Here is an 18,802-nt window from a genome sequence, read left to right as displayed (position 1 = left end):
ATTCTCTCTACTTATCAATCAGTAAGTCATCTTCTATCTCTCTCTATATCTATACCAATATCTATATCTATATGTATCTATATCTATATCTATACATCTAGATATGAAATTAGGTATGCCTATTACTTTCAAGTAAACTTCAATTAACCTATGGGGCGTAAGAAGCGTACCGTCGCTACTCGCTCCAAACCGGAGACACCTCCCGTTAATCCACCACCACCGCCTCTATCCGCCGATGACGTGTCCGTTGGTGACGCTGAACTTGGTTGCGAGGTTAGTTCACTCACTACTGAACACAATTTGGATACGAATGCGTTGATTTTACAACAAGATGTACATCAATTAAACCTAGAAAATGAAGTTATGTTAGCGATTGAATCAGAAGGTTATACTGCTGTAAAAGTTGAGTGTGAGAAAGCGTTAAATGCAGTTAGACGTGGAAACCATAAGAAAGCACTTAGGTTAATGAGGGATATGTGTTTGAAACATGATAATACTGCTTATTTAGCGTTGATTCATCGAGTGCAAGGGACTGTGTGCGTTAAGGTTGCGACTCTGATTGATGATCCTGTTGCGAAACAACGGCATTTGAAAAATGCGGTTGAGTCAGCTAGAAAGGCTGCAGCGTTAGCGCCTAATTCGGTGGAGTTTGCGCACTTTTATGCTAATTTGTTGTGCGAAACGGCTACTGATGGAAAGGATTATGATGATTCGGTGCACGAGTGTGTTCGTGCACTAGCGATTAAGAATCCTGTAGATCCTGGGAAGGAGAGTTTGCAAGATGAGAGTCAGTTGAAGATTTCGTCACCTAATGCAAGGATAGTCCATGTGCAGAATGAGCTTCGCGCTTTACAGCAGAAGGCTAACCTTGGTACTATTTCAACTTGGATGAGGAATTTGGGGAATGGGGAGGATAAGTTTAGGATTATTCCTATTGGAAGGGTTCCTGAAGACCCAATGGATGTAAGAGTAGTTCAGCCTAGAAGGCCGAATGATATTAAGAAAGTTAGTAAGACAGATGAAGAAAGGAAGAAGGAGATTGAAGTCAAAGTTGCTGCAGCCAGGCTGTTGCAGCAGAAACAAGAATCAGCAGCATCTATATTCCAAACTGAAGGAGATAAAGGTTCAGAACCTTCATCTGGGCCCAGTCAACGAACCGGTGAACGGCGAAAAAGTGGAAAAGTGAAGAGGAGTGCGTCTTTTTCTGAAAGCAAAGAGACTATTCTCCCTTATTGGAAGTCCATGGGTGTAGATTTGAAGAAAGACTTGTTTAAGATTAAGGTATCTGATATCAAGGCCCATTTTCAATCACTAAAAGATGGGTTGGCATATGAAGTCATTACAGAAGCTTTGTCATATGGTGTGTGCAATAATGGTTGGAGGTACTGGATGTGTTGTCGATGTGGTGAGAAGTTTTCAGAAGCTGAATTGCACAAGCAGCACATTGTACATGAGCACATGGATAGCTTATCACCCAAATTTCAGGAGGTATTACCCCCAAATGTCGATAATGAATGGGTGGATATGCTTATGACATGTTCGTGGAGAGCATTGGATGTTAATGCTGCAGTTAGAATGACCGAGTCGCGGTCAAATTCTCCAAGCAAGAACTTTGAATTAGCTAATGACAGTTTTGGTGACAGTTATTATGATGCATGGGATTCATCATTTGGACAAGATAACTATGAAGATATATGTAATGGTGGAAAGCATGTCAAGACTTCTGACTGCGTTGAAATGGAATGTGATCAAAGTGAAGGTTGCAAGGGAACTTTCAATCCTGATAGCTGGCCTTTATCTGATGATGATGAGCGAACAAAGATACTTGAAAAGATTAAAACTCTATTCCAGTTGCTTATCAAACATAAATGTCTCGCAGCTAGTCATCTTACCAAGGTTATACAATTTGCAGTTGAGGAGTTGCACCCGCGACTTCTTAACTGTAATTTGGATCAATCACCCATTTGTATATGCTTTCTTGGAGCTTCGGAGCTTAGGAAAGTGCTCTCATTTTTGCAAGAACTATCTCAATCTTGTGGATTAGGTAGGCATTCTGAAAAAGGTATTGTCATAGAAGAATTGGACAGCATCACACAAGAGAAAGAAATGGCTGAAAAATTAGTTTTTGATAAAGATGGTTCAAGTCTCTTGTTGGATGACCTTTTTTCGCCATTCAATATAAGTTCTGCAGATGGTGCAGTTGCTGACAATGACAGTTCTCTACTGACATGGATATTTTCTGGTTCTGCAAGTCGAGAAGAGTTGACGTTATGGACTACAATTAGAGATGAAAAGATGCACAAAGGGTTAGAGATTTTAGAGGTTATCGGTAAAGAATTGCTACATTTACAAAGCTTATGTGATAGAAAGTTGGAACATATAAGCTATGAGGAAGCATTACAGCTAATTGAAGATTTATGCTTGGAAGAAAGTAAAAGAAGAGAGCATGCTACAGACATTTTTGCACGTCAAAGTTACGATTCCATGTTAAGAAAGCGACGAGACGAGATTTCTCAACATAACGATGCTTGTGTTAATAGGTTTGAGTTGGAGGCATTGAATAATGTTTTAAAAGAAGCAGATTCTTTCAATGTTAACCAGTTTGGTTTTGAGGATACTTATGGCAGCATGAATGTGAATTCTCATCTATTGGATTTGGAATCTGGTGAAGATGATTGGAGGGTGAATGACTATCAACATCAGTTGGATTCTTGCATAGAAGTTGGAATACAGAAACAAAAAGAACAGTTGTCTGTTGAGGTCAGTTTGATTAATAAAAACATGTACTTTATACAGAAATCATTGTGTAGTGTCTCCACTTTATCTCACTTTTTCAGTAATGCAGCTTAGCAAAATTGATGCACGGATCATGCGAAATCTATTTGGAATGCAGCAGTTGGAAGCCAAGTTAGGTCATTTATCTGCTCTTGATTTTGGACCCATCGTCGTGCCTCTTGTAAAATCATATTTGCGGGTTCGTAGTTAACTTACTATACACACTAAAAATGTGAAAAATATATTTTCTTACATTTTTTATATTATTTTTAGGCACTCTTGGAAAATTTAGCCGAGAAAGATGCTACTGAGAAGTCGGATGCTGCGAGAGAAGCTTTCTTGGCAGAACTTGCTCTTGATTCTAAAAAAGGGACTGGCGATACTCAAAAGCATCATAATGATAAACTAAAGGATAAAAAAAAGAACAAAGATTATAGAAAATCGAAGGATTCAAAGGTCTGAAATAAATTTTAGCAACTTTCATTTTCTTTTATCATATAAATATTTTATAGAATAGATAGATTATAGATAGAATTATGACATAATTACTGAGATAGTCCTTGTGATTCCACCCAAATTGTTGAAACAGTCCCTAGGGTTTCCTTTTGACCGAGATAATCCTCGTATATTCAAAATGTTGATGAGATAGTCCTTTTGCGACTAAGATAGTCCTGTGGTTTCATCAATTTGCTGAAAGCACAGAGGGACTATCTCAGTAACAAAAGGACTATCTTATCAACATTTTGAAAACCACAAGGACCAAGTAGATCAGAAATAAACCCTAGGGACTATTTTAGAAATTTGGGTGAAACCACAGGACTATCTCACTAATTATGTAATTATGTCTAGCATTATAGATCATGAATATCTCGTGTTTCTAATTATATTATCTATTTCAATACGTGTAGGCTACAAGCACCGGTGACCTACATGTTTTGCACCATGAAAATGAGGCTAATGATGTGTTAGATGAACAACAGAATGAAGGTGTTGATGAAGATGATGTTTTTCATCAGGAGGAAGATGAAGCAATGCGTAGAAAGATTGAGCTTGAAGCCGAGGAAAGGAAGCTTGAAGAGACATTGGAATATCAAAGAAGAATTGAGGATGAGGCCAAAAAAAGACATCTTGCTGAGCAGCAGACATACAGCTCGAGAATGGCCCCGATTAGCATGTTGTCGTTAGAAGTTTCTGATGTCTTTAACATGCATAACATTGTTAACCATGTTGAAGATGAAGAGAAGGCTTCTAAGTTGGTAAGTATCTCAAAACTTTTATGAATCTCATGTCAGAGGACTCGTTTGAGGATGTTTAAAATAGAAGAAGCATCATGTAAAAGCATCAAAATGACTTAATAATGTTGTTATTCCAGGAACTTTTGAATCAAGGCAATGGACATATAAGCCCTTCAGAAGATGGACATCGAGAGTTGACTGGTATTAATTGCGTTTAAAGTTCGTAATTTAAATGTTTTAAAAAGTAAGCATTATTATTGATTAGACTACACACCGTTAAATCTCTGTGCAGGTTTACCTAATGAAGGACTAGTGGAGGATGGTGCTTTGTTTTCTGAGCGTAGAGTAGGGAGAAGAAATCGGCGGCAAAAAAATGCATCAAAGCTATTCGAAGGAGGACAACAACCTGTGTCATTTGGAAGGGGGACCACTGAATCCGGACAAAGTACATATAGTGACCGTCTCCAAGGCAAGTTCAGATTATATGTATGCATGAATGTATATATGTATGTGAGCGTGGGTGGGTGTATGGGTGTGTAGGTACGTGTCTCAATGATCTTTTCTGTTTTTCTTTCCCCCCTAGTCGCATACAGTAACTGTTCTTGTTTCAAAGCCACGAATCAAAAGTTAAAGTTTAATGGGGATGTGTCAGAACTAAAAATCTGAAAATGCAAGAAGCTGCAGCCAAGAAGAATTTAAAGCAAAATAGTTTACGGATAACAAAGATGCAACATTGAGCAACCTGTCAATAATCTGTCGTAATTTCAACATCTGTCAAAGAAAGTACTTGTGTTGGTGGGGTTAAGGACAGTTGATTCATCGATACATAATTCACACACTTCTATTGGCTTGTGGCCCTTTAGATAAAGTTCCAGTGGGTATTCTATTAGTATTAGGGCAGGGCCTAGCATACATGTGCTCTCATTACATCTCTTTCATCAAGGGGCCAGTGTTATTTTTTCCTTTTGCTTTGTTCTGCTGATGTTATTTTTTAATATTATGTATGAATTAGGGATTTCACTATGAATTTAGGGTTCCTATGTCCCTACATCCGTTTTTCGTTTGCACAAACTGAAGATGGTAGGAATGAGAAATATTAAATATAAATATAAAATGAGGATTTTTTTAAAATCATTTTTCAATTATTGTTATTTTATATTTCATATTGTTTTATATTTTATAATTTTATATGTTATATTATATATCAGTCATATTTGTGACAAAGATTTCAGCTGATGGATCATACTTTGTTTGATGACAGACACTTCTTCAGGAGATAACAGCACAAGGTTATTGACGTTGAAAGCGGAAGATGATGATGAGAAAAGGTTCCAAGCTGACTTATCAAAAGCTGTCCGCCAAAGCCTTGGTACTTATCTGTTTGTCCGTAACAAAATAACAAACATTGTCATGTTATGATTTTATCCGGGTCATTCTGATTTTGGTTAACACATAACTTACACGATTTACTCAATAGAACACCATTTATCTAAAAGTTGGTTTCGAGATGTCATTACCCATCATCTAAGTTTTTGATTCCATTCACGGTCTTGAAAAGATTATGATCTGGTTTACTTCATGTAAGTCATGTATATAGTACATTTGTTCCATTTCCCGTGTCTTTGGGTAATGTTGGAACTTGTACTTATTTGTGCAAGATTTTCTGTGTTTGCATTAACGTTGCTAGTTTTTGAAATATTGCAGATGCATTTAATTCACACAAAAAATATCCTTTAAGATCTGGATTGAAGAAGTCTGAAGATAAGCTTATAGAAGGGGAAGACTCATGTGTCACATCTATTGAAGTCTTTCCAGACAATGTAAATCGTAGTGATGTTTATGGTACAGGCCTGAAGAATGAAGTTGGTGAATACAACTGTTTCTTAAATGTTATTATACAGGTTATTTTCCTTATATTATTACGTTCCATATTTTTTTTTAAATCAATCTTAAGTAAATTTAACTTTATATTAAATTTGCAGTCTTTATGGCATTTAAGACGGTTCCGGGACGAATTTTTGAGCACCTCTACTTCTGCTCATCTCCATGTTGGTGATCCATGTGTTACTTGTGCTTTGTATGATGTTTTTAGTGCTTTAAACTTGGCTTCCACTGGCTCAAGAGCTCAAGCTGTTGCCCCTACTTCTCTTCGGATTGCTCTTAGCAACTTGTATCCAGACAGTAATTTTTTTCAGGAAGTACGTGCATTCACCCTGTCATAGATCATAGCTAATATCTGTATATTCTAGCTTCTTTTTTGTTCACCTCTTTATGTGCCATAATGAATTATATATGTTAGTTTTCTGTTAGGTCAACTAAGCGGTTTTGGTAGTGTGAGTGAGTTGTAAAAACTCTGTGCATGATACTTTTTAGAGGTGGCAGTTACAACATTGCTAATGAAGTGCTCATTTGGTTTATCAACAGATTAAAATAACCTTTAGCATTAAGTGGAATGACTGAAATGGGTTAAAATTTGGGAGTTGCCCGAAGTTCATTTTTAACGCATACCTCGTAAAACTGTTTAATTAAAGTTAATTTTTCTTTCTGGCAATAATGTATAGACTTTGTCATCTAAATATCTAATGTGACGATTTGTTTATATATAAAAACTCTAGGAAGATTGTCAGAGTAAGTGTTTATGCATCAACTCAACACGTACGTAACATTATTCATCCAACCTGAATCCGTCCTGACTAGTTGACTCTATCCAGATCCTCTCGTTTTTTCTCATGTATTTTCTCAAAGCACCTATTAGGTTGTTATTGAATACCGTCATATGGTTTGACAGGCACAAATGAATGATGCTTCTGAAGTATTGGGAGTAATATTTGATTGCCTACATCAGTCATTTACATCTGGATCCATAACATCTAGTACTGAACTAGTTGAAAATAATGAAACGGGCCATTGGGAGTGTCCAAATAAATCTTGTACAGCACATTCTCTTTTCGGTATGGACATATTTGAACGTATGGATTGCTATAGCTGTGGGTTGGAGACTAGGCGCCTCAAGTACACTTCCTTTTTTCATCAGATTAATGCCAATGCCCTACGGACCATGAAGGCATGTTTCTTATTTGTACCCCTGTGCTTTATTCCATTTAGTATACTTTAATTTTGATGCTGTGATAAAATTATAAACTTACTATTATACTATCCCTTCAGGTCATGTGTCCAGAAAGCTCTTTTGACGAGCTATTAAATTTCGTCGAGATGAATCACCAATTAGCTTGTGATCCTGAGGATGGTGGATGTGGGAAGCTTAACTATATTCATCACATACTTTCTACTCCACCTCACGTTTTCACAACAGGTCTTTCTAGAAACTATGATAAACCATCACTAAATGAGGCAAAGTTGTCAGATGGGCTGGTTGAGTAGCATGTAAATTGGGTACTTTTTGGTACTAATTGAGCTGAATCCGGATACCTTTTATCCGATACCTTTGAGCTTTGCATTAATAATGTGTCAAATGTGACCACAAAAAATAATGTTACTAGTAATCTAAATCTTACGAGTAAAATGATGTAGGAGGTTTATGCCTTACGAATGCACGTTTTGATGATTTTGGGTCCGTTTGACCTTTTTTTCTTTCAAACTATATTATGACCTGTTCGAGATAATTCATAATTGGATCAACCCGCTCAGTAAGTACACGGTCTGAAGTTGCAACATGTATATGTCACGCATTACACCTTTTTTTTTCTTTCCGAACTTCGTTAAAGCGTAACATATATTTATTGTTATGCAGTACTTGGTTGGCAGAACACCTGTGAAAGTGTTGAAGACATCAGGTCGACGTTGGCAGCACTATCTACTGAAATAGACTTAAGTGTTCTTTATCGTGGACTTGATCCAATCAACAAGCGCCACCTGGTTTCAGTGGTAATAATTTATCCTTTAGAACGGGCGATCTCCTATTTTCTGTTGGTTTGTTTTATTCAGATATACTACCTTGCATATTAGTCTTCTTTGGACACAAGCAATAAAATCTAAAAATTGATAAAAATCCAGACTTTTTCATCCTTTTCGTGTTCCTATTTAAACCCATGAATAATTTGTACATCTTATTCCGTCTCCTGGAACGTTTACTAATTTACAATATTTTTCCTTACTGTTGATCTAAGGTATGCTATTACGGGCAGCATTATCATTGCTTTGCTTACAGCCACGTTCATCAGCGATGGGTGATGTACGATGATAAAACTGTAAAGGTAACAGACTTTGCACTCATTTATGTTTTATAATGATATTTTCTTGATGTTGCTGCTCCAGCGGTTTATTTGTGAATATATGTAGGTAATTGGAAGTTGGGAAGATGTAGTTACAATGTGTGAAAACGGGCATTTGCAACCTCAAGTCCTTTTTTACGAAGCTGTAAAGTAGCCTATACAAGATAGTGTCACGTTTATAATGCAATTCGTTATTTTAATGGTGGTCTGTGGTTCGGCTCAGAAGTTATGTATTTGCGGAAGCTGTATTATATGGAAGTTTTGTAGGAGAGCTGTCTTCTGAGGGAGGATGCTCTGTTTATGAAGAAGTTTTGATCCAGAAATGCAAATGGTTCAATCAGGAAAAGTCTAGTACCGTCCTCACCACTTGTTAGTTATCCGCTGTTTAGTAATAGTAAAGTTTTGGAGGAAAAAGATAATAGTTTTATAATTAAATAGCCCCTTTTATCAAGTCTTTCCTGAAAATTGTCATTATTAAAGTATATTTTGGGTTACATTTGCCCAAGAGAGGATTTTCAGCTTGAGTCCCAGTAAATCACATATGGGAAGATGGGATTTAGTATTAAGAAATATTTGTAGCATCTTGGTTGGCGTTCAGTTGAGTATTCTGATTTTGGTTTCAGTCAACGTGTCTTGTTACTTAAAACTATGGTGCTGGTGGAGAACCAAGAGATATCTCAAGAGCACACAGTACTCATATTTGTATTGCGTTAGTCTTGGACTCCGATATTTAAACAATTTATAGTTCTTGTTCTGCTTTTTTCTTCTTATAGGTGCCATTTAACTGATTTGGGAATATCAAATGTTGATTCTTACATATGTTTGTGGGAGTCCTTAGTCTCCCAGTTTTAAAACATTATAATTACTCTTGATAGATCAAATTCACTATTTTCTAATTTATAGTAGTACTAGATTTATGAGCCCGTGCGTTGCACGGGGACTCATCCGCAAACATTATTGGTTGTTAATATTATATATGAAATAACGATATTATATGAATAGTGTCAAAAATACTATTGTGGTAGAATTAGTAAAATATGTTTTTGTAAACTTGACATACGTTTGTAAAACTTTGATAAATTATAGTTCATACATAGTTTTTAAGAGCCCGTGCGTTGCACGACAACTATAAAAAATAGTTTCCCTAACATAATTATGTCATTGTGTAAAGTACCTGATACAGAAAACATTGTTGACAACATCAATATCGTACCATTAGGAATCATAAGCCTAAGAGCCTGTTAATCCTCATCAGGATCATGTAAATGGAATTGAACGCTCGATATAAGCATGAAGTATTAAACAATAACCTCGTAAAAGTTTATAAACTCATCGCTGAAAATATGGTGCAAATGGAAACTAACTAATATTTTCATATTCATAAACAATACTCATTTCATCGGTGATGATAACAATATAATTTAGATAGTAAACTAATAAGTTAATGTTGATACATATTATATGTGTTATACATTTAGTACGCAATTAAACGTCTTTTATTACATTTGAAACCTTTTTGTAAATAAGCAAACTGCAAAATCACTCCCGAAAAACTTTATTACTGATTTTGTTAGTGTTATAACCAAGTTAAACTAAAAATATTAATCTAACAACTATGAATGAATGCAGTTACATGTTGTAAGATAAGTAATTGGTACTTGAACGATCGATCAATAACCCGCAATTTACTTTAGATAGGTCAACCAACTCTCTAATGATAGGAAGATGACTGATCCTTAATAATCAGTTTATAGAAAAACTAATTGCAATTTCACAGAATAATTATACAAAATTTTGAACTCATATGAACTTTAGTAACAATACAATGTGACTAAATTTGGTAATACACAGAAACCAACCTCACCCATATGTTTAACATGCAAACTCAATATGAACCTCCTTTTGCTCCGTTAACAACCCGCATCTTTCTTCAAAAGCAAGAATGTTAAAAGATAATTAGTATGCAAATGAATTTATAGTTTAAACCTCACTTATACTTTATTCTAACATAAGTATATAGTGTTCATTTATGTTAGACAGTATAAATGCAAAAATGCAAATGTGTTACAAATTTAAACATAATATTGAATTGACTTAATTACAAGTTTGGTCACCGTAGTTTGTTAAAAATTGCAACTTTAGTCACTATAGTTTTTTTCTTGCAAGTTTAGTCACTGTGGTTTCATAATATTACATGTTTAGTCACTCACGCTGACAATTGTTAATTTAATCCGTTAAGTGTCAGACAGGTGCTAGACGTGTGAGGGTATTTTGGTCCTTTTATATACATAAATTAGAATTAAATAAAAAAAAAAACTTTATTCTTATCTTCCACTTGATATAGACCACATCTCATTTCGGATCAAGATCTCAAATACTCCCATTTTAAAACAAAATTCCAGATCTTGATTTATATTTGCTTCATCCTCTAAAGATATCATACATGAAGCTGATTCAAAGCAAATAAACTTAAATATTTTATGCAAACCCAATCTATATTTCACATGGAAAAACCCTAAATTAATTTAACAGGCTTTTGATTCAACAAAGGTTCCAATCTCAGAATCAAGCGATGGTTCGTTGGAGCTTCAAAAGGACGATGATCCATTCTTTCTCGGTCAACGTTGAGCATGGAATTAGCATGATAAACAATGGCAACCAACCCACCACCGCTATATATTCCGGCAATTGACGCGACTGATTTTTGGATTTTGAAGCATGCGACTTTGAAATAGGCATTATTGATCTCGATATTTGTATTTTTAGATCTTGATTCTTGTACGAACTCATCTATCCATGAAGCTTCTTCTTTGTTGTTTTGGGTTCTGTAAAGAATTTTAAATAGTTTCAATATATGATTTTGGATTTTAGGAATGTATGAATCCTCTCTCTCACATTCAATTTTTGTTGTTGCTTTTTGATGAATTGAATTTTGATGAACTGTGTTGATGAATTTTTGTTTTAGATGCATTTAAGAAATTAAGGGTAAGAATGTAAAATGCTATCACACACATCATCTTCAATGTGATTATGTCGATCTGAAAGAGATAGAGGTAATGTGATTATGTCGATCTGAAAGAGATAGAGGTGAGCTAAAAGGAGAAAATAAAATCAAGTAAATAAACTTATGATGGTTGAAATCGATATCTAAAGGGTCTCATCAAACTTATGGTGGTTGTAATTTTTCTGGATGAAATAATTAAAATAAAATCGGTTGAGGTTAGTGTGTGAAAGTTAAAGAAAAAAATAGTGAGTTTGTGATAATTTGTTCTATTTTTTTTTCCAGATGTATAGGATAGATATGTGAGTTTGTAAAAATTAAATATATGTTTCATGTTTGATGAATGGTGATTTGTGGAAATTGATTGAAGAAAAGGGGAAAATCAAGTTAGGGTTTATTGATTTTATGTGGGGAGGAAGAGGTGAAGAAAAAGGAGTAGTAGAAGAAAAAAAAGGATTAAAATACCCTCACATGACTGACACTTAACGGATAAAATTAACGTTTGTCAGCGTGAGTGACTAAACGTGTAATATTTTGATACTATAGTGACTAAAATTGCAAGAAAAAAACCATAGTGACTAAAGTTGCAATTTTTGACAAACTACAGTTACCAAACATGTAATTAAGTCTATTGAATATTTATTAGTACAAATTTTACAGTTTAAATATTAACAAATAGAAACTTGACTTTATAATGCAAGTGTATAGCAAGTATACTTCCACAGAGCAATCAATAGGCATGTTGAAGATGGTACAAAACAAATAACCACTAACGTACATGAGAAAGTGATAAATTGTCAATGAATTGATCAATATTTGTTATTAGTCAATGAAAAGTTATAAGTGACTGCTTGCATATGTACATAATAGCCATCAAAGACTCCAGTTTCTTAAGTGTTTATCTTTGAGAAAAATCGTTTATCCATGCCTTTGTGTATATTGGCTTGAACAGTTACCGATATATCAACTTCAATGCTGGTCTTTCAAAAAAAACCTCTCATTTGACCCTGCATTAGAATTGACATCTTTAAATCAACTACCAATAAAAAAAAAACCAACTCAATACAATCAAAATTGGTGACCAAATTAGTAAAATTATACCGAGGTCACATTTTGTAAAAGAGAACAACCATTTTGTAAAGAACCCATCATTTTTTAACCCATTATCACTTCACTTCACTACTGTTTGATACATAGGACCATTATAAACATTAATAATAGCATCTTTAATTTATGAACACACAACTGATAATGCGTAGTGGTTTAAATGGATATTAAAAATTCAGCATCGTTTCAATGGTATCGAGTGAAAGCCGATATCTAAAAAATTCCATATTGACAATACCTATAATCATTAAAGATAGTCAAATGGTCCAGTTGGGAACATGATCAAAACGGGTTTGGGTTCAAATAGGTTGTTCATAGGATGGGTCAGGGGGAGTTGCTCCAAGAATCATCTTTTATCCAATTATTATCAAATATAACTCTATTAATATGATCACAAGGAATCAATAATTACTATACTAACTTCACGTTTTACAAATGAATCAACGTAAGAAGTTTGTAAATATAATGTAGATTTGAACAGCTCAAAAATTTGATTTGAAGTAGCTAATGATTTTACCTTCATGTGACGGCTTACGTAAAGAAAATAGTCACCGAAGTTCATATCAGTATGATCAACAATTATACGTCGGAGATTAACTGAAACAAAACAGAAAACTGGGATAAGTTAACTATGTTTCTAAAAACCTTATGATGAAAATGCAAATCAAAAGACTTGTACGTTCAACAATTTCATGAGCCATCTCGAATCCCAACAAATATGAAAGAGGGTAAAATATTCCAAGTACTATAACACTACATAAGTATTTATGAAACACTATAAATAAAACTCACAGACATACACCTTTCAACTTAAATCATAAACCTACGAAGCAGACCATAGATTAACAACTACTGAAGTAAAGAAAATCATTTCATAAATCCTAAAACACAATAAGTACACACACTGATGATTGTAATCAAAATGAATTGATCCTATGAATTGTCAAAATCAAAATAGTCATACCTTCAAGAAAAATATCCACCATCTTTAATAATAGCATTAAGAGTGTCATACCTGCAAGACCAATATCCACCTTCAAGACCAATATCCAGGTCATATAAGTACTGTAATAGCACAAAAATAGTCTAAGATAAGTCGGGTGCCTACCAGGATTTCGATTAAGGATTTTGAATCAAGTTTCAAATTTATTTTATAATATAAACTATAAATGAAAATGAGTATCTGAAATCTACAAAATCAAGCAAAATATGAATTTAAGACAACCTAATCGATCTCTTAACAACTCAAATATAACAACACAAACCTCAAACCAAATGAAACTCAACTAACCATCAATGAATAGTTTAGCTACGTTATTCAAAACGAAGGATAGCTTGGCCTCATCCATAGACAAAACATAATGACATATCAATATACCAATACAATTCAAAAAGAATCAGCTATAACATGAAAGTTCACAACATGAAAGTTTATACAGAAAATGGGTCAAATTTTATTAATCGCATCCTTGAACCTTGTGGTCTTTGAGTAAAGGATGATGAAAAGTTACTTGATAAGAATTTTGAACACAATTTTATGTCACTGTCTGATACATGTTTTTAGGCTATATATATGTACCGATGTATATGTTTGTATCTATATATATATGTATCTATGTATCTAAGTGCATGTATTGGTGTATGTAGGTTTGTCTTGTATCTGTACCTAGGTATATATATCTACGAATGTATCTATATGTATTTATGTTTAAGCATGAGTTTTTTTTTTTTTTTTTTTTTTTTTTTTTTTTCATGCTTTCGTGTGGTATATATATATCGATGTGTGTGTCTGTGTGGGTGCGTATATGTATATGTATATGTATATGTATATGTATATGTATATGTATATGTATATGTATATATCTTGTTTGTCTGTATGTCTACCTAAAATTAAATGGTTATGTGCACTATTTTATTCATGCTCTTTGCCCTACTGTTGTGCATTACTGCTATATGTGTCCCTTTTATGGTTACTGTGTATGGTTGCTTCTTGCTAGGCGCTCATTACTCGTACAGGTACGTATCATTTGCCCTCTCTATTTCGTTCTTATGAGCTCTTCGGGCCGGAGGTCCTTTGGGAAGCAATCTCTTTTGCGCTAGAGTAGAGGGAGGGACGACCTTATCTAGGCGCGGGTTCTATACCCGCGGGTGGAGTAGTGACTTCCTTCTAATCTAGGGTACGAGGAATGATTGTCTACACTCACCTTCCCCATACCCCACTTTCGTTGGATTGGGTATTGTTGTTGTTGTTGTTGTGTCTGATACATTCATTTAAATGCTAGAATTTTGTTATATTTAAGAAAACTGATAACAGACAAAGAAAAAAGAAGAAGAAGGAAGTTAAGCAGCTGTTGACAATTCAAGAATGCATACCTTATTCAATTAACTTTGAGCTGGTATTGGAATTTGCTCAGCTTCATTATCATACTTCAAAATTCTATAGCCCCGGTTCCTATAATAAATGCCCATATTTACATACATAAGCAGAACAATACCGAAATCAATACCGAGCTGATAAACAAAATTACAAAAATTTAAGGCGTTTTCAAACATGTTAATAATTCTAATTTTAATAATGCATAACTTTAAAACAAATAAAGATAATACAATTGGCCTACCAATATTGTTTTAGTATGACATAATCAACATAATCAATTACCTATGAAACTTAATTGGAAGCAAATACAAAGAGATACATATGCATAGAGCTTATTCATACTATTTTCCAGAATTATCCTTAGGACACTTAGGACGGGCGATCCTACTGCAATCAAAAGTACTATATCCAGCATCCAAAACAATGACAAAAAACTGAATTTTTCTACCCTTTATAATTCATTTAATCATAAATAGACTTATGATTATACAAATAAAATTCGTAAAGCATAAGTTTATTTTATAATTATTATTTAAATTTAAATTCAATTAGGATAGAATTGTAACCAACACCATACAGAACGGCTAATAATGAAAACATTTTTGATAACGTATAGATAACATCTGATTTAGAATTGTAACAAAAACCTTATCGATTGAATAATTACCTAGAGGATTGTTGTAGAGTGACGATGCAATGTTCAATTGAATGTTTCATTGATCCAACGACGATTAATGGACTTAGATCGTTTACCCCGTAATTGATCGGCATCGTCTGCAAACCAACGGAATTTGCCATCGGCGACGCTTATGACATCGTCGATGATGATGATGAAAACATATGAAATTTATATCATCATGTAGACAAAAAAGCAAGGATCAATTGGTTGTAACGGCGTCCTTTACTTCGCCGGAATTCGTTCATAATCGCTGACGAAATTGAAGTTTGGGGGTTTTTGTTTTGAAGAGAGAGAGATAGGGGTTACTGAATGGATTAACTCCACGAATACCGAATTTGGGGCGGTTTTTGTTAATTGAAAAAAAAAAAGACTACTAATTGGTTTAATTTGGGACACGCGTCACGTCAGATATAGGGGAATTAGGGAATTTTTTAATTCAAAATTCTGACAAAAAGGTATTTTGTGAGGTTGAATAAGGAAGCGACACGTGGCGGATTTATGTATGAGATTTATAAAGGTAAAGATGTATATATGTTGCTGTTTCCGTGTGATGTTTTTTACTCTGATTGCAATTGTCTTTTGGCAATCGAGTTTGAACGTAGGGAGTGTTTTGATACTTGATGCATCTTGATGGCGAGATGTTAGTCGGGTTATGTACATGATATTGTATGACATTGGTGTTATCATTAGACTATAAATTTTGTTATATTCTTTTTTTATTAACTTGAGTATTCGATCCGGTTTACGAACCGATTAATCTTAGGGCGACAAGTCGACGACTCACTTTGTGAGTAGTCGGAGTTGTTCCAGCCCCAGGTGAACCTCAATGTCTTATGTATCAAATATCATCTGTGTTTTAGTAATGAAACAATTTAAGATGCAATCTTTTTCGTTGACAACAGGTATACACCTGAACAAAAAAATCACCTTTACGTAGAATCTGTTTGACGAATGATAGCACCAGATGAGATTTTAAAACATGCTCACACTATCAGTGAAAGTATTTTGTTCACCTTTATGGCGTAGGTTCAGATGTTTCGTTCACCTATGAGCAGTGACTTGACATCATTTACTTAGTCTCTCCCTCTAAACTAGCAAAGATCACTCACTTCCCAACAACACTAACCATTTAGCCTCTTCTCAACAACAATTATCCACACACACATTATAACAACGCACTATTTGTTTCTCTCAACACTAACATCAACCATTCCTGATATATTCCAAAAAAGTTTTAAGTGTTCACTACACAAATGAACCTTAAGGGAAACACAGCCACCGACAAACCATCACAAGATAACCTAGTGGTTGGGGCCTCGAGTTTTTGCAAGAGGTATGATGTTCGAATCTTACCTAGGAAGAATATTCTATGATGGCCAAGGAAGAGTTAAAAAGAGACTAATCCTACAACGACCAACACTCGCCAAGCGTGTGCCACATGCAAGTACCAATGCCAGAGCTAGGTGCACTCATGAGTGTGAACCCACACTTCCGGCCTGAACACCCTCAGATTTTCAAAAATGCCCATAAACTATTTGGATTTAGAAGCATCAAGAGGAAACTCAGACAAATTACTTGTGCAGTTTGGAATTATCAGTTAATAAAACTCAGCATATATAGTAACGTTGTTTTTAATTTCATTTAGCAGAACATATTTGTTTTTATAGTATTCAATTTCAATTCAATCAGAATATTCAATTCAATCTTTTATTGTTCCTTGTCGTTTTACATCATATCATATCCTGGTTCATCAGAAAATTTGTATATTGACCTCAATATAGTACTATACAAAATAGTCTAAACTCTGTAATATTGTTAATAATTTACAGGAATTATATATTACTCCAGTTAGTTCTAATCATTCTGGGTAGTAGTAATGGAAAAAGTTAAAACAAGAATGAAGATGTTGGTTGTTATTTGGTATCCATTTTAAGCTTTCATTACATGAAAAGCTCATATGGAGTTGAATTGAAACCAGCATTATGAACTTATGAACTTATGACATACATGTTCATAAGTTCAACCTAAGTTCATAAGCTCATATGGCTTGTTATAGGTTAGGCGCACATAAAAATGAAAAAAATATTATGCCTGGCAAACGGGCCAGGTTGGGTCGGTTTGGGTAACGGGTCAAAATGGTTTTGGGTTGAAATGGGTCATAGGTCAAACGGGTCAAAATGGGTCGGTATGGGTAACGGGTCGAAACGGGTCACAGGTCAAATGGGTTACATCTTTTTTTTTTTTTTATTACATTATTTTAGTTATTATTATTTATTATATATACATAACAACTATTAATATACATAATAAATGATATAACCGTTAATGCTTTCATAAATTTTTGACAAATGAAACTTTTTGTGCTCGACGCATTTGACCCATTCACAAAACCCATTTGACCCATTGGTATTTATTGATCTTTGAGTATTGATACCCATTAGCCCGTTCCTTCATTTTTTATATGACTCAATAGGTTAGAGAGAAGCTCATTTGGATCTTTTTTTAAGTTTTGATTTACATTGTCAGGCTTAATTTTTCTCAAGACCCAATTGACCTGAAAGCTTGACCCATTTGACCCGAATTTGAGTGTATGGGTTACAATTGCCAGGTCTAATGAAAATAGATGATTGTATGAGCCTTCACCCCATTTGTACTTATAATACACACCCATATATGTAGCTTTTCATTTGCATTTTCTCTAAAATCTTCATTTAACTTTTTACTATTCGAACTTTAATATGGGTTTACCGACAAGGTTTTCCTGTATATTATATTTAGATGTACGTGGTCTAATCGGGTTATGCAATTAGACCCTTTTTTCCTGAACCCCCAAAATATGCTTTCAGTGAGGTTTGAACCTTACACCTCTTGTGAGAAATCAAGACCACAACCACTTACTAGGCTATTGTAACCACTTACTAGGCTATTGTTTACATGGTACGTTTTTCAATAAAAATGAAATTCATGCATTCAGCTTATTTACTTTATTCTAACCAAGTACTCATATATTACACACTTTTTACAAACCATTTCAGGTTTCAAAACCCATACAAGATGACACTCAAAGGTGCGAATACCACCCAAGCGTGTGCCGCATGCAAATAGCAGCGCAGGAGATACACTCCTGAGTGCGAATTTGTCCCACACTTTAGGCTAGAACAACCCATGGTGTTCAAAAATGCGCTCAAGCTTTTTGGAGTAAAAAACATGTTAAAAATTCTCGAACAAATCAACCCACGCCACAAAACTGACGCCATGCGGTCTATAATCTATGAAGCCAATATGCGAGACAAGTTCCCAGTCCATGGTTGTAACGACCCGGAAATTTCCGACCAAATTTAAACTCTAATATCTATATGGTTCCGACATGATAAGCAAAAACCCTAAAGTTGACCC

The 18,802-nt window shown here is 34.5% G+C and overlaps 1 protein-coding gene and 1 long non-coding RNA gene across 5 annotated transcripts; one reads left to right on the top strand and one right to left on the bottom strand.

Moving 5' to 3' along the window:
- Positions 1–314: 314 nt before the first annotated feature.
- Positions 315–8,869, top strand: LOC139850631 (uncharacterized). 2 transcript variants are annotated; one of them, XM_071840185.1, is made up of 14 exons: positions 315–2,760; positions 2,846–2,974; positions 3,049–3,231; positions 3,792–4,031; positions 4,148–4,211; positions 4,303–4,479; positions 5,272–5,379; positions 5,715–5,911; positions 5,993–6,208; positions 6,799–7,074; positions 7,176–7,323; positions 7,762–7,895; positions 8,138–8,224; positions 8,310–8,869. In XM_071840185.1, the coding sequence occupies exons 1-14, from the start codon at positions 364–366 to the stop codon at positions 8,394–8,396; spliced, it is 4,443 nt and encodes a 1,480-aa protein (XP_071696286.1). In that variant the 5' UTR covers positions 315–363; the 3' UTR covers positions 8,397–8,869. The 2 variants fall into 2 exon arrangements, with proteins under 2 accessions (XP_071696286.1, XP_071696285.1); XM_071840184.1 differs by having other exon boundaries at positions 3,684–4,031.
- A 3,622-nt stretch (positions 8,870–12,491) lies between these two features.
- On the bottom strand, positions 12,492–15,738 carry LOC139850568 (uncharacterized). 3 transcript variants are annotated; one of them, XR_011760074.1, is made up of 4 exons: positions 15,395–15,738; positions 14,724–14,802; positions 13,315–13,415; positions 12,492–12,947 (listed from the first exon to the last, which is right to left on the bottom strand). It is a non-coding gene; the product is annotated as an uncharacterized lncRNA (long non-coding RNA). The 3 variants fall into 3 exon arrangements; XR_011760072.1 differs by having other exon boundaries at positions 13,315–13,365; XR_011760073.1 differs by lacking the exon at positions 12,492–12,947 and having other exon boundaries at positions 13,250–13,415.
- Between the last annotated feature and the right edge of the window lie 3,064 nt (positions 15,739–18,802).

Source organism: Rutidosis leptorrhynchoides, chromosome 5 (genome assembly GCF_046630445.1).
Source record: "Rutidosis leptorrhynchoides isolate AG116_Rl617_1_P2 chromosome 5, CSIRO_AGI_Rlap_v1, whole genome shotgun sequence".
In the NCBI taxonomy this organism is placed as follows: domain Eukaryota; kingdom Viridiplantae; phylum Streptophyta; class Magnoliopsida; order Asterales; family Asteraceae; genus Rutidosis; species Rutidosis leptorrhynchoides.
The sequence above is the reverse complement of the archived record's forward strand: the minus strand, read 5'-3'. Positions and strand labels throughout refer to the sequence as shown.

What these genes read in the sequence shown, in the direction of transcription:
- LOC139850631 (XM_071840184.1), top strand. Translation starts at nt 364, where the DNA reads ATGTTAGCGATTGAATCAGAAGGTTATACTGCTGTAAAAGTTGAGTGT. An exon ending in TTGTAAAATCATATTTGCGG is followed by an intron (nt 2,975 to 3,048) that starts GTTCGTAGTTAA and finishes TATTATTTTTAG; the next exon opens with GCACTCTTGGAAAATTTAGC. An exon ending in ACGATGATAAAACTGTAAAG is followed by an intron (nt 8,225 to 8,309) that starts GTAACAGACTTT and finishes GAATATATGTAG; the next exon opens with GTAATTGGAAGTTGGGAAGA.